At 43.8% G+C, this 15,132-nt stretch overlaps 2 protein-coding genes across 3 annotated transcripts in view; one reads left to right on the top strand and one right to left on the bottom strand.

Annotated features, from left to right (window-relative positions):
- The first annotated feature begins 1,495 nt into the window (after positions 1-1,495).
- On the top strand, positions 1,496-8,578 carry LOC146558560 (uncharacterized). 2 transcript variants are annotated; one of them, XM_085246628.1, is made up of 3 exons: positions 1,496-5,899; positions 5,990-8,315; positions 8,406-8,578. In XM_085246628.1, exon 2 carries the CDS (start codon positions 6,227-6,229, stop codon positions 7,541-7,543), a length of 1,317 nt encoding a protein of 438 aa, XP_085102754.1. In that variant the 5' UTR covers positions 1,496-5,899; positions 5,990-6,226; the 3' UTR covers positions 7,544-8,315; positions 8,406-8,578. The 2 variants fall into 2 exon arrangements, with proteins under 2 accessions (XP_085102754.1, XP_085102755.1); XM_085246629.1 differs by lacking the exon at positions 1,496-5,899 and having other exon boundaries at positions 5,913-8,315.
- A 15-nt stretch (positions 8,579-8,593) lies between these two features.
- Positions 8,594-15,132, bottom strand: part of LOC146558561 (uncharacterized) — a 29,561-nt gene continuing 23,022 nt past the window's right edge. Inside the window, exons 12-16 of the mRNA XM_085246624.1 lie at positions 14,333-14,547; positions 12,878-13,146; positions 11,727-11,840; positions 11,493-11,634; positions 8,594-10,941 (exon numbers count right to left, since the gene is read on the bottom strand). Of these exons, the coding sequence (XP_085102750.1) occupies positions 10,631-10,941; positions 11,493-11,634; positions 11,727-11,840; positions 12,878-13,146; positions 14,333-14,547 (1,051 nt within the window). The 3' untranslated portion in view covers positions 8,594-10,630. The remainder of the gene's footprint in view (positions 10,942-11,492; positions 11,635-11,726; positions 11,841-12,877; positions 13,147-14,332; positions 14,548-15,132) is intronic.

A 15,132-nucleotide genomic window follows, 5' to 3' on the forward strand; every position in this document is an offset into this window, starting at 1 on the left:
TCATATACAGCACATGAGCAGCTATGCAAGCATTAATTACAGCCTTTGCATCCTGTCTTACTTCAACAAGACATATAGAGAACACACAACTGACAACGTGCCTTAGCATCGCTACGGTACTTGAAGCTCACTTCCCCCGCTAGCCAGTCCATTAGCCTAGCACGGTCACGTTCACATCACGATCTCATTCAAAACACAATACTTCAACAGTACTTAACTTATAATGGTATACTTTCATTCATGAGTTCACAAAAGTCTTATTGCTTCTACTGTGTTACCTATTAGTCATTTTGAGGACTAGTAACCCACCTGTGTATTGAAATAAAGAGGCACAGATCATGAACTTGTTTACGATTAAACTGCAGGATTTATTCTGCAGATTTGCCTCCCAGGGGGGTTTACGCTCCTCCTGGCCGCTATGCGCCACCTACTGGTATTTTTTAAGTAATGCCATGGAAGATGTAAAGTGTAAGTAGAAAATACTGAATCAACACTGAACGATATACAAAGACCAAAATATAACTGGGGTGTTCCCTTTTTTCCTTGTATGAAGACATAAACTGAACTAACATCCCCATAAGTCTGTTTATCTCTTAACTTTTTAACTATTAGTGTAATCCAGATTTACCAGCCACACATTTCAACTTAAACACATATGGTAACCTTTTACAGGTTCAGCAGGTGGGGGGGGGAGGGGGGGGGGGTTGTAATGTCTGGTGTGAGGGAAATAATCATAACTAACAGTAATTTCTATTGACAGCTTCACTAGATTTTCTTAATGTACAGGCTGTGATCAGCTGACCTGCTGCTCTTTGTGGATGTACACAACTTAAGTTAGCAGATGTTCCCTGAGTTGTCCTGGCTGATTTCATCCTCTACACTGGCAGTACACTGTTTGTTCTGTCTTTATATTAGACACTATACAACCATCATCAGCTAAAATTCATATGAATCTCTGCTACACTTGATGTAAGCTAACTGTGACCATGAAACCACAGCAACTGTGCACCAGTCACCAGAGGTGGGACCAAGTCATTGTTTTGCAAGTCTCGAGTAAGTCTCAAGTCTTTATCCTCAAGTCTCAAGTCAAGTCTCAAGTAATGTCAGGCAAGTCAGAGTCGAGTCTCAAGTCACTGGTGTAAAAGTCCAAGTAAAGTCACAAGTCTGAAATTTTGAATTTCAAGTCCTTTCGAGTCATTAAAAAAAACGAAAAAAAGCATGTTGCAGTTATGCTAAATGTAAATATTAGACCATGTAATTTTTAAATCTGTGTTTTTCCTCAACACATGACAAAATAGTGAACTTAGAAAATATACACAAATTGTGAAATTGCACCTCTTTAGAATGCAGCTCAATTAAACCTAGCTCCAAGAATAATTTTCACCGACGGTTCTAAGATAAGCTGCATGTTATTCTTGGATGCGGTTGTAGGACCAGCTTTAAAATCGCATGATAAAAATATCATACATATAAAAAAAAAAAACTGCATCACCAACGTAGCCTGGACAACATTTGCTAGTTAGATGAAGTCAGCTATCTCATTGTAGCATATTTATATGCATATTTATAATTATACGGTTCTTGGAGTGAGTGCATACACTCGTGAAGTTTAGTAACTTACGGTCACTGCAACAAGCCCAGGTACAGTTTACCGACGGATGGGTACAGGACCTTGAAATGCACCGTGTAGAAAGTAAAGACCATCGTACGAACAAAGGTAAGTTTACCAGTCTCACAAATCGTCGTCATAAATACACATTCCTTAACCGTTTATTAATAGGACCTTTGAGCTCAACGATAATTAATTAGTAGTGGAAATAATTTCTGGTAGCATCACAGAAATGTAGCAGTGACAATAATACTGTATGCTGTAATCGCACTGGACAATTAGTGATACAAAACAACTGTTTTACCCTGTGAATAAAAGTATATGTTTTTGTCAGTGTACCATAATAACAGAAGCGAAACGCAATATTGTGTCAGGACAATTCACTATTTATGCACAATAAACAAAGGAGCATAGCGCGACAATTTCTGTTCAGCGCCAGACTTGCTTGTAACCTATGTAACCTATATCACCAATTATGTTATGAAAATGACTCATTAACTACAACAGCAGACTGACCTTCGTGTAAATGCTTGGAGCAGACTAACCTGTGAGCTGGAGTGTTCTGGGACGTTATATTTGATCTTTGAATGGCTGCAATCCAGGCCATCCGTCGCCTCTTTGTTACTTCGGAAACATGGCTCGAACAATTTCTCTTCAACGACGTAATCCGATAACAACCGATCTCTTTACCCGTCGGCTTCCCGTGGCTGTCATGTGACCGGCTATTGCAGTTAATAATACAACAGCTTCTTGACATTTTTGTGTTTCTTTTTATCGCTGTGTGACTGATTTCAATTGAAAGCCTGCGTGCGCTAGTAACTCTTGTCACGAGTTCCCAGAATCATTTGCGGTTCTACCCGTGAATGACGTCACATTTTCAATCTCTATATAATATGCATGTTAAATTTTATATTTGGGGTGAAATATCAAGTCTTTTCAAGTAAACCGGTTCAAGTCCAATTCAAGTCCCAGGTCATTGGTGTAAAAGTCCAAGTCAAGTCACAAGTCTTACAACATTTTTTCAAGTCAAGTCTAAAGTCATAAAATTAATGACTCGAGTCTGACTCGAGTCCAAGTCATGTGACTCGAGTCCACACCTCTGCCAGTCACACACTGTTCTTTACTGTAAATCTTTCACAGTGCAGCAAACTAACCTGTTTATCCTGCAATAACCTGCAGAGGATTTTCATGCAGCCTTTAAATAACATAGTTAGTCTTCCTCACTTTGTTTAGCAGCAGGTTTTACACTATAAAAAAACATAATGTCACATGTACAGATTTTAAAACATGAGGAATTACATTTGAGCTTTAAATGAGCAGTCCTTCCCTTTAAATCTAAGCTCTCTTCTTCATCTCCTGTCCTGTCTTTCTTATTTTTTCCATCTCTGAGTGAAGTTACCTCTTTCTATGGGTAGAACTTTGTGCCATCAGAAACTGAATTAAATAAGTTAAATTCGAATTTGAATTAGGGGAGACCGGGGATAGTTGTAACGTGGGTCAGTTGTAACACTTCCAATTTCTCCAATCAGGGCTAAGTTTCAAATGATGTGACTCATCCTGTGCATGCCCAATTCAGTTCTGCTATCACACGTGAAAAATCAGCACATTTTGTCAAACACAGACAATTTAACATGAAAAAAAGTAATTTGTATGCCAAAAAGTAAGTTTTTCTACTTTATTTCAATTTGTGATAGCATTATCTGCTTTGCAGTTAAACTCATCAAACTTAAATTATGTTATTTGTATGTCTATGGGGATATATTCTGTGTAAGTCTTTAGTGCTAATGTTTTAGCCGTTGGCTGTAATGTTAGCTAGTTCATGGCTATAGGAGTCTGGGTCAGTTGTAACAGCAACAGTCTGGGTTAGTTGTAACAATAATGCAGATGTTACAACTTGCCACACTATTACTTTAACTTATATTAAACAAGTTGGGGCAACGACATCAGCAGAGAGAGGTTCACTGGTCGGATTTGTATATGCGGTTAATGCCATTGGCAACACAATTCCTCCACTGTTTGTGTTCCCACACATACCGGTACATTATGCAGACCTCTGTGTCAGAGATGGACCAGTAGGAAGTACTGGTAGTGGAAATAAATCAGGATGGGTGCAAGAAACAGATTCCCTCATCTTTCTGAAGCACTTTGCAAACCACACCAAGGTAAGCCATGATAAAAAGTAATGGAATTGCGATGCTGGTGAACGACTACATTTTTTCAGCTTCATTGTTATGTTCAAAATTGGTGCAAGAGTTGTAGGTTATAATGCCCACTGAGCCAATGAGGCCAAACTCAAGGAAGACCAACCAAAATTAATGAAATATTCAGTTGCAGAAAATTCCATAATATGTCTTTTTTGGGGGGTTGGAATATGTTCAAAAGCTAGATTTCTGCATTCTGTCACACACACACAGCTACATAAATGGATGTAAGTGCATTCATGTGTTGAATAAACAAAGATTACATGTTAATGTTTTGTTAGTACCCTTATTTCATTGTGTTACATTTTACCCCAGGATGTGTTACAACTAACCCAGACTATGGGGTTAATTGTAACATTTCACTCTTTGTGTTTGAGACCATACCATGCAATGGGTAATTGTGCTGCAGAGAAAATAGCTGCATTATTTAATAGCAGAGACATGTAAATACTTTGCATTACATTTTGAATCCACTACCTTAAAAGAGCTTCAATTTACAGACAGAAATGTCAAAAATGTTACAACTATCCCCGGTCTCCCCTACTCAGATTGAATCTGAATTGTAACTTGAATAAATGCTTTTCAAAACTAAAATTAAAATGTTTTGAAATTTGAAAAATTTAAAATTAAAATGTTCATCATGTCAAATGACTACCGGATAAATTCTCAGGTTGGTAATAAATGTATTACATTTAAAAGAACAAGCGTCATGTTAACAAATGATAGCCGTACAGTAACTTTTATGCTTATTGTAGCTGTTAGCTAAAAACGCTAATTTAGCGTGATCGACTGTTTCCAGTTGAATTCCAAAGTTGTCATCTTGTACCCTCTCAGAGCCCTGTAGGCTTGCAGAGACTCCTACAGTAGGGAAATGTACAAAAGAATGTCCAACCATTGTATTTTAGGTTTATATATGTGTTACACTGCATCCAAACTCTTTAGCTAACTCAATAACTTTAGCTACAGTGAATAGTTGGTCAAATTCTTTAGTGCAGCATTACTGGATCACCTCTGTTTGAAGTGATATAATATGATATATAACTATGACTGAAACAGCAAACTTTGTAAAAAAAATAAACTAAACTAAACAAAAAACCAACAACAACACTTCTCATTCTCTAAACGTTTGGCCACAGCTGTAGATTACACTATCAGTGCTCGTTCACTCTTGTCAATAATTACATTTCTAAATTCTCTGTGCAGTTGGAGGTCAACAATATCTAATATGGGATGTAAGTCCCCAAAAAATGAATTCTGAAACTGAAATTGAATTGTAGAACTGAAACTGAATGCTGAGAAGTGAAAGTGAAATTATTCGGGAGCTACATTTTTAAATGATAAAATAGTTTCAAAGCAAATGAATTCATTTTCAAAATATAAAATTCAATTTCAATTTAGTGACGATCATTTTCAAACCAATACACTGAATTTCCAATTAAGCTAATTCAAATTCAGTTTTAAAAAAGCATTTATTCAAGTTACAATTCAGATTTAATCTGAGCAATTCAAATTCAAATTTAACTTATTCAAATTCAGTTTCTGATGGCACAAAGTTCTGCCCATATCTTGCTTTTCTCTCCCTGTGAAATACAGCAGCTGCAACACACTGTGAGACAAACTGCACACAGTTTGTGTGTTTGCTGATGTTTGGTGAGCTGATAGAAACGCTGCATTTCAAATTACCTGACACTTAAAAAACATTACACACAGTCTCAGTTACATGTGGTTGAGCTTCAGCGTCGGTTACAGACTCCTCTACAGTGACTCTGTTTGTCAGGGTCCTGGGTCTGAGCAACCCAGGATCCCTGAGCAGTTATGAATTATATGATTATTATTATATGTATTTTGGTGTTGCTGCTGCTCTTCTCCATGCTTGTAGATGTGAGTGTGTGTGTGTGTGTGTGTCTGCGGGTATGCTTGGAGGATGGAGCTCAGCCACCTGCAGGCCTGAGGGGTGTGGCCCTGCGGAAGGACTGGCCACACCCGAAGTCACACCACACACCTGCTGCTGATCAGGCCTCGTCGGGGGAGCTACTTAGGAGAGAGTTGGAGCTCCCACCGACGCGGGATCATTTCCTTGAGACTCCACGTTAGTCGTCCCATTGAATTGAGTTAATGTGTGTAAGTGTATGCCCGCGGTTATTTGTGTCCTGACGGCTGCGTCTATTGTTTCCCGCAGGAGGAGCGTGGAAGGCACGAAGAGCAGCGAGCACCGGGGGGTGCTGACACGGGAGCGGAGAGCACAGAGACACGAACTATTCACGCAGAGACACGACACGGGAGTCTGGGAGAACACGGGGATTTATTGTTGTTTTTGTTCCACTCTGTAAATAAACACACTGTTTATACATAGAGCACCGCGCCTGGGTCCTCCTTTCCCCACATCCCCACGGTCTGCCAGCCAGACCGTGACAGAATGATCCCGCCACTTATGGACCCAGCGGTCTCCGAGGAGAGGCTCAGGAGGGAAGTTATGGATGAAGTGTACCACCTATGTGAGGTGTGGTGGGAGAAGCCAGCGGAAGGTTTGCGTCGCGCTGTGGAGAGGCGGCTGCAGGAGATGCTTTTTAAATTCCCCTGGCTGGTGGACTCCCTTAATGCGGTGGTCCTGGACTTCCTACTTTCCACCCTCCACCTCCACTCTCCTCCTCAGGCTGCCCACCAGCTCGGACAGCTGGTGGATTCACTGCCTGAGACGCCGGCCCCGACGCCGACACGGAAACGACGTTCGCGCCGCCAGCGTTCCTCACCGCAGCTAAATCCACAGACATCTCAACAGCCGGCTGTAGTGAGTCATATGGACAATTCATCGTCACTCACCTCAACTGTTTACTCTGGGGCTATGTTTATACGGTCAGCTGCCCAGCCGGTAGCCAAGGCGCTGCCCGCGGCCCAGCTGGTCGCTATACCTCAGCCTATCGCCCGGCTAGTGATCCAGCCGTCACCTGCTGAATCATCCCCCGCGACATCTACCTCACCGCTTACCGTTTCATCCTGTTCACCATCCACATCACACGCTCAGCCATCTTCTCCACCAGCAGCAGCCTCCATTCCACTGCCCACTCCAGCGGCCTTGTCCGGAGAGAGCGACCTCACCCGCGTCCAACGCCTGATGGACTGGGTAACTCACACCACCAACGCAAGGGCAGGAGTGGTGGGGTTAAACGCCATCGAGGCAATCCTGGAGGGAAACCCCTACCTCGGCCAGCTCAAGGGAGTTTCCGCCTGCCTTTGCACCCTGCGTAAAGCCCGGGGGGTAGTGCAAGCTCGGGAAACCTCAGACTTCGTCCGGCTGCAGCAGGAGCTCAGCATGCCCGAGCAGGAGCTCAGCGAGCCGGAGGAGCCCGCACCGTCAGCTGAGGCGCTCAGCGAGCCGGAGGAGCTCAGCATGCCCGAGCAGGAGCTCAGCGAGCCGGAGGAGCCCGCACCGCCAGCTGAGGAGCTCAGCATGCCCGAGCAGGAGCTCAGTGAGCCGGAGGAGCCCGCTCTGCCAGCTGAGGAGCTCAGCGAGCCGGAGGAGGAGCTCTCGCTGCGAGCAGTGGAGGAGCTCTCGCTGCCGGCCGAGGAGGAGCTCTCGCTGCGAGCGGAGGTGGAGCTCTCGCTGCGAGCCGAGGAGGAGCTCTCGCTGCCGGCCGAGGAGGGTCCCGCTCGGCCGGAGGTCAGCGGACCGGAGGGACCTCCACGTCTAGCGCGGCCTCCTCGCCGTCCACGTCCGGTGCGTCCACGTCAGTGATCGGCGCGTCATGGACCTGGTGCCACGCCTCGCTGTTGCTCACCGGAGCAGCGACATTGCCATCGGACCCGTGGCAGGCCACCAGAACCGTTCCGCCGCCACCGGACCCGTGGCAGGCCCCCTGAACTGTTTTGCTGCTGCTGCCGGACCCGGGGCCGTCCGCCGGAGCTGCTATGTCGCCGCCGTTGGGCTCGAGGTAGGCCCCCTGAACTCTCTTGTTGTGTTGATGGGCCGCCTGTGACTGTTTGTGGCGTCTTTTCGTTTTCTTTTTGCACCGCTGCGGGATGCGCGGTCTGACTCTGAGACTGTGGACTGGGTCGGTTTGTTGTTTTGTTGTTTTTGCTTGTTTCGGTTCTGGCCCTCCGTCCTGGTTACCCCAGCCGCCCGCCCTGGGTTGGTTGTGCTGTTTTTTATTTTGGTTTTGGGGTCGTCGGGAGCCGACCCTTAGAGGGGGGGTACTGTCAGGGTCCTGGGTCTGAGCAACCCAGGATCCCTGAGCAGTTATGAATTATATGATTATTATTATATGTATTTTGGTGTTGCTGCTGCTCTTCTCCATGCTTGTAGATGTGAGTGTGTGTGTGTGTGTGTGTCTGCGGGTATGCTTGGAGGATGGAGCTCAGCCACCTGCAGGCCTGAGGGGTGTGGCCCTGCGGAAGGACTGGCCACACCCGAAGTCACACACCTGCTGCTGATCAGGCCTCGTCGGGGGAGCTACTTAGGAGAGAGTTGGAGCTCCCACCGACGCGGGATCATTTCCTTGAGACTCCACGTTAGTCGTCCCATTGAATTGAGTTAATGTGTGTAAGTGTATGCCCGCGGTTATTTGTGTCCTGACGGCTGCGTCTATTGTTTCCCGCAGGAGGAGCGTGGAAGGCACGAAGAGCAGCGAGCACCGGGGGGTGCTGACACGGGAGCGGAGAGCACAGAGACACGAACTATTCACGCAGAGACACGACACGGGAGTCTGGGAGAACACGGGGATTTATTGTTGTTTTTGTTCCACTCTGTAAATAAACACACTGTTTATACATAGAGCACCGCGCCTGGGTCCTCCTTTCCCCACATCCCCACGGTCTGCCAGCCAGACCGTGACACTGTTGTTCTCACAGGACTTTTAAACTGGAGACAGATTACAAGAACAAGAGAAAAAGTAACCAACACTCCATTTCCACCTTAGGGCCTAAAGCAGGATCAAAGTTCTCTTGGGCCTCTGTGCAATTCAGTTTTATTTATACAGCACCAAATCACAACAACAGTCACCTAAAGGTGCTTTATATTGTAAATTAAAGACCCTACAATAATACAGAGAAAACCCAACAATCAAATGACCCCCTATGAACAAGCACTTTGGTGAGAGTGGGAAAGAAAAACTTCCTTTTAACAGTAAGAAGAAACCAACTGATTGAGGGGAGGAAGACAGGATAAAGACATGCTGTGGAAGAGAGCCAGAGATTAATAACAAGTATGATTCAATGCAGAGAGGTCTATTAAGACACAATGAGTGAAGAAGAAACACCCACTGCATCATGGGAATCCCCCAGCAGCCTAGACCTATTGCAGCATAACTAAGGGAGGATTCAGGGTCATCTGATCCAGTCCTAACTATATGCTTTAGAAAAATGGAAAGTTTGAAGCCTAATCTTAAAATTAGAGATTTCTCGATTTAACAGGGAGCCAATGAAGGGAAGCCAATATAGGAGAAATCTGCTCTCTTTTTCTGGTCAATAATGTCAGTGTTATCTGAGTCCGGTCCACTAACACCGATATGAGCGTCCCTGTACTGAATGTGGGAAACTACGGCTGGTCTTTATTGTCTGATCTAATGACTGCATCAGAACTAAAGAAGCCATTTTCATAACTTTAGTTCAATGAGATCAAAAGTTTGTAGGCGAATAAAACTGTCCTTTGAAGAAAAAAAGGATAACTTTTAGTTTGAGAGAGCTGAGGCACGTACCACAGAAGACGGATGGAAGATGGATGACCTAGTAATACCTTTTCAAGATTGGGCAGACCTCCTACAGCAGTTGATATTTATTAAGAAGTGGTTAAAATGATGCATCCTCAGCCACTTCCAATAACACTTTTGAGTTATAACAATCAGTGTGAGAAGAGCATGGTGCTAATATCAGGCCCACGTTCACACTTGTGCACTCGCCTCACATTGTGGAAGCAGGACCATCTCCTCCCTGCGGGTTTGTTGGTTCATGGAGTCATTTTCATTTGATTTACCAGCCAAAATATTGGCATCCTTGTAACTCCCAGATCTCTTACTTACTTTACAAGAATTCATTCTGTTTTTTAACTAAGCCAGAAGACAATAAACTTTCCTCTGCTCAGTGAACATCAATGAACATCACTGTTAACAACCTGAAGCCTAGTCGGTTCAGCGGAGTCATTGGTGAATTTGAACTTGGTCAACATGTCAGAGCACAAGTTTGGCTGCCATGCTTCTCACCATAATTTAGATTTATTTACTAAAAGTGAAGCAGAAAAATAAAACCCCATCATCAAATCAATAAATCAATATAAAAGTAGAAATGTAACTACTTATATTTTATATAATACAAGTTTTCACAAACGACAGTTCAAATATCTGAACGATGTAAGGCGTTTCCAGGGTATTCAGTTACTTTTAAGAAACTGATGCACATTAAATTTCAACATTCAAATATACACGTTGGTTGTCAACCAATTGGAGGTCACTGTATTTTACAACCTGGGTGATGTCATCAGGAAGGAGGTGCCAGAGTAAAGCAGAGATTCTGGTGTTTCAGCATCTTTGTGTTGCTGGTAACCTTCATGACGTAGTTTACATTGAAGTTATTAGCTGCCATCATGATGTTACAGTCACATGCCATCCACACAGGAAGTGATTCGCAGTGGCATGGCGCCCAGCGACCACAAGTCAGTAAGATTCAGCAACTTCAAGCATCTGTGGGCAACAAAAAAAAGGACAACCCCCTCCCCCAAAAAAAAAAACACAGGCAAGCGGCCGGGTCCTGAGATAATCTTTTCTTAGCTTTGATGTGTGGCAGTGACCATCAGTTTCAAAGCTTCCTGTGTGGACATAGCTGAAGCTCCATCTCAGCTCACATGCAGGGTTTCAGAAAAGTATGGATCCAACTCACGGAGGCCATCAATCAGGGATGAGCTGGCTTCTTCTCCTTTATTTCGCACCACATCGATCACATCCCGAGCTCGGTCAGCTCTGGGTTTGATTCTGGCTGAATCCATTTCTTCCATATTTATGATTCCCTGTTGGAACAGGCTGTCCAGCAGCTGGTTCAAAGTCGAATCCGACACTTGATCCACAAACTGCTTCCGAATGAAGAGCAAATGCTTGTCTGGTGGGAGGCTCTGCAGCCTCAACCGATTGTCTCTGGTCTGAACAACATCTGAGGGAATAGAGAAAATTTGTAGATTTCTTCATAGCAGAATAATCAGCTTCAAAAAATCGAGATAATCTCTGCTGGTAATTAATCAGCACTGAATGTCGCTGAGCTTCAGACACTCTGTCAGTAATAGCATGAATCACGTGGCTGGAGACAAATTCAAAATGAGGAGATACAATTTAATGAACACAGGACAGGAGGCCGAGCTGGAGGTGCTCAGGGCCTCGGTGAGAATGGAAACAAGTCCATCAGAGGGACAGCTGAGAGTCAGAGAGGTTGCGATGGTCTGAGCATGTGCAGAGGAGGGAGGGTGGAGAATGAAGATGAAACTGCAGGCAGAAGGAAGGAGTGAAGAAGGACATGCACAGGTTTAGAGGATGCTGGAATAGGAAGAGATGGTGGCAAATGATCCTAAACAGAACAGCCGAAAGAAGAAGAAGAGGAGAATGAAGGAGGAAGAAAACTTGCGGGTGATCCTTGGTCATTACTCAAAAGCTACCACGGACCACCGTTTCTCATCATTTCTGATCGAGTGTCAGGTGTAGTGATGTTACCGCTCAGATCAATGTCCCGCCTCCAGACATCTGTCTGCATTTGGTCCTTGACTGTTATCGATACTTCTTCAGTGTTTGCAGGAAGGCGGATCTCAAATGTTGGGTGGTAGTTTGGTCCAAAATCCAGGTGAAATTTTTCCTCCTGCAAACACAGTGCAAGTGTCTCCATCATATCCAGAGTCCTCTGATGGAAGCGTGTCAAAGGGCTCCACCACAGAGAGATGAATTACTCACCTCAGGCTGGATTCTACAGGCGACTGGACACAGAACTGTGTATATGCAATCTTTGAAGAATTCACAGTTGGAAGGCACCGGGATGTAGTCAGAATATCTGTGTTTCATCCTCACCTTAAAATATGACAAGTTTATTTCTAGAGTAATTTTAAATGACCTCATGATGAAATATACATGTGAAGAAAACTGCTCTTTAAGAGGCAGTGAAATTATAAAGAAAGAGTATAATTATAAAGTAAACCGACAATCTTCTCCCTCTGAACTGCACTGGATGCAGTGATAAGGAAACGTTCTTACTTTAAGACTAACAGTCTCTTTTCCATGTTTCACCCTCTTTGCAACTGATTTCCCACTAGGGATACCCAGCAACCTCTAACAAACATTCACCAACCAGTTGGGGAATACATAGTTTTCCTAGTGACTGGAGATTGCAGGGGTCCCCGATCTTGGCTCTGTGACAGCGCAGAGATGCAGCAGTGGTTAGCCGAGAGACGTAAATCATCTGCCTCTGAGCTGTTGTGGTAACCCGGAGACAAAGATCCAGCTGTGGGACAGTTGTACGTATTCTGACCACCATTTTTAACATGATGTTTCTGAGAAACACTGTTTGTGTAATTTGTACATTTCGTTGTACAAAATATAAAAATACTACAATACCATGGAGCCTTAGCTGTCTTTGCCATTCCATGTAGCCATGATAGTAGTGAATTCAACACTATGAATAACAACAGTTTCAACAGTGAAACCCAAGCATGAAGCCACAAATGCTCAGTTCACCCACAAATGATGCTGAATTCGATGGTAAGGGGCAGAATGAGGTTTGAGTTTTCTTCCACTCAAATGTAACCTCCTCTAGAGCAGGTTAGTTCTTTATCATAAATTCCCATTGTAATGCACCCTAGTATTACTTAAACCACCTCATGAAGTACAACATCCATAAAAGATATATAGTCCCAGTCGGTCTGGGACCTCCCCAAGATCCCCTGGAAGAGGTGGAAGATTCTTCTGAAGAGAAGGAAACCTGGAATAACTTGTATTTTCTGCTGTCTCTGAACCTGACTTGACCCAAGTAACAGAAGATGGACAAGCTCCGAGAAAGATAAAATTAATTAATACTGAAGGTAAAGGTATAACCTTTCCTAGATCTTTACCTCTTCCACTGGGATGTTGCTTGGCAAGAGAAACACATTGAGGTTTTGCTTCTGTGTTTTGGGGTTTGGCAGACGGAGGAACAACAAAACTTGGCCCAAAACTGGTTTCTCCTTGTTCCAAAACCTCCTTATTATGTCCCACACGAGTCCAAAGGAAGAGAGGTGAGGAAATTCCACAATCACATGAGTGTCTGTGATCTTTAGGGGCTTGAGGACGTTCATTTCCCCATCAGAGATGTGGACGACAGACAGACAGTTGGAAAGCAGATCTGTGAAAACAAAGAGCCAGCAGATATCTCTTCGACTCCCAAAACCTCATTACAATGACAGTGTGAATCTGATTTTACAAAGAAAACACTTCAAATGGTGTCCTGGGTCAGGCAATGGATCAAACCCCGTTGCAGAGACACAAGTGAGTCTCCTTCATTTCTACCAGGTAGGACCTCTGTGGGGAGAACACAGACTGATGTCCCTGTGTTGGTGTTCCTCCATCATCATAACAATGATGGTCCAGGATCAAAATCACTATTGACCATTCACATTGTCTGAGCATTCAGTTGACATTAGCTAAGAAGTTAGCTTATGCCATCAAATGCTGTCACTAACAAACTAGCAGAAGTAACCTAAATTTGGAAAAGGAAAACTAACTTGATAATACAAGTAATTATAAATATAAATTTTTCCTTCTACTTCCCAAAGCTACAACAACGCAACAACGTGATTGGTCAGCTGCAATGCCTATCCTGGGCAAACGTTCTTATCAACACCAACACAGAGATATCAGACAGACTACGGGGGAGAGGCTTCTGGAGAATATTTAAACGCACCACTTATGTGATATGCAGAGGTGACTGATTTTGCTTTTAAAAGTACACTGTGCATTTTAATCCAAGTATAGGCAGTTACTCTAGTAGAGCTGGAGATGGCCGTAGACGGCCTTAACCCAATAGCGGGACCAGTATCTTCTCCTTTGTGCAAAGAGGAATAGGACGAGCATTGCCAGAGCTACAAAATGACCCCCAGCAGGCCACTGGTGTTAAAGTCTCTGACCAGTAAGAAACATGGGGGCCTGAGGGACCGACATCCTCATTCAGCATGACGGTGGGTCAGTGACGGTCTGGGTAGGGACAACAAGTAAGGCTGCAGTGTGAGAGCAAAGTGGCTGTACCATGGGATGATATGGTACTATAAGGTCATTAAGATAAGATGAGGCCTGATTATTCAAGACCTTGAATGTGGGGAGCATGATTTTGAATTCTGGATTTAACAGGGAGCCAATGAAGGGAAGCCAATTTAGGAGAAAAATGCTCTCTCTTTCTAAGTCTACATTAACCAAGAGTCTCCTTTTGAGCTCTGACATTAACAGGGTCTCAGTGATCATTATGGCAGTCAGTAGGAAAATTTCTGCAGCCTGTAGGGGCGTTAGCATCCCCACATGAGGAGTGCTTTGCTCACCATCCTTTGGTACACAGTGTGGTAGGTGGAGCTGACGGACTGCATCCTTTGAACTCTTAATGTTAAACAGTGGGCCTGCAGCCATCTTATTGGACTGCTGAAGGAGTTTCTCATCCCATTGGACGGTCTTGTACAGAAGCTCTGCCTGCTGACTGATATCAAACACGAGTCCAGTCAGAGTACACTGGAACACACCTTGACCAGGACACCTGAAACTGAAGCAATGCAGAGATGAGTGACCATGTTAAAACCTGCAAACAAACAGATATCTGCATATGAATAAATAAGGTCATATATAGTTTGTTCCTTTGTTATTATTTGCTTCCTACTTTTTTAGGTTATAACCCATTTGTTTAAAAATCTACCTGTGTTCCTGTTTCCAACCAGCTAGGTCTACAACTGTTAGCTAATTTATCTGCTATATTCCCTGATACAAACCATCTTGTGAATGAAAACTTAACTTTCAGTTTTTTAGTTGTTGGTGGAGTTTACAAGCTAACCAACCGATCTGCAGGCCTGTGTGACTGACACCTCTGACTCTGTCCTTAAAGCTACTGGAGTCACTCTTCCACGTTCAGGGTTACAGCTCCCAGTGCTCCTGTTACCTGGCCACCTGTTATCATTGTTTTCTGGGTTTTATTGTTTATCTTCAAGAAAAGAGATAAAGGAAAAAATATAATCCCAATAAAAAATCCTCTCTGTTTCCAGTCCTGTTGGTAAATTCATCGGAGAGATAACAAACTGCTAAGCCTCCCACACTTAAATACACGAAAGCACGTCTAGCTTTCAAATCAATGTTT

This window comes from Mchenga conophoros, linkage group LG15, assembly GCF_057382185.1.
Source record: "Mchenga conophoros isolate Kocher_MC1m ecotype Shallow Benthic linkage group LG15, M_conophoros_male_GT1.1, whole genome shotgun sequence".
NCBI classification, from domain to species: domain Eukaryota; kingdom Metazoa; phylum Chordata; class Actinopteri; order Cichliformes; family Cichlidae; genus Mchenga; species Mchenga conophoros.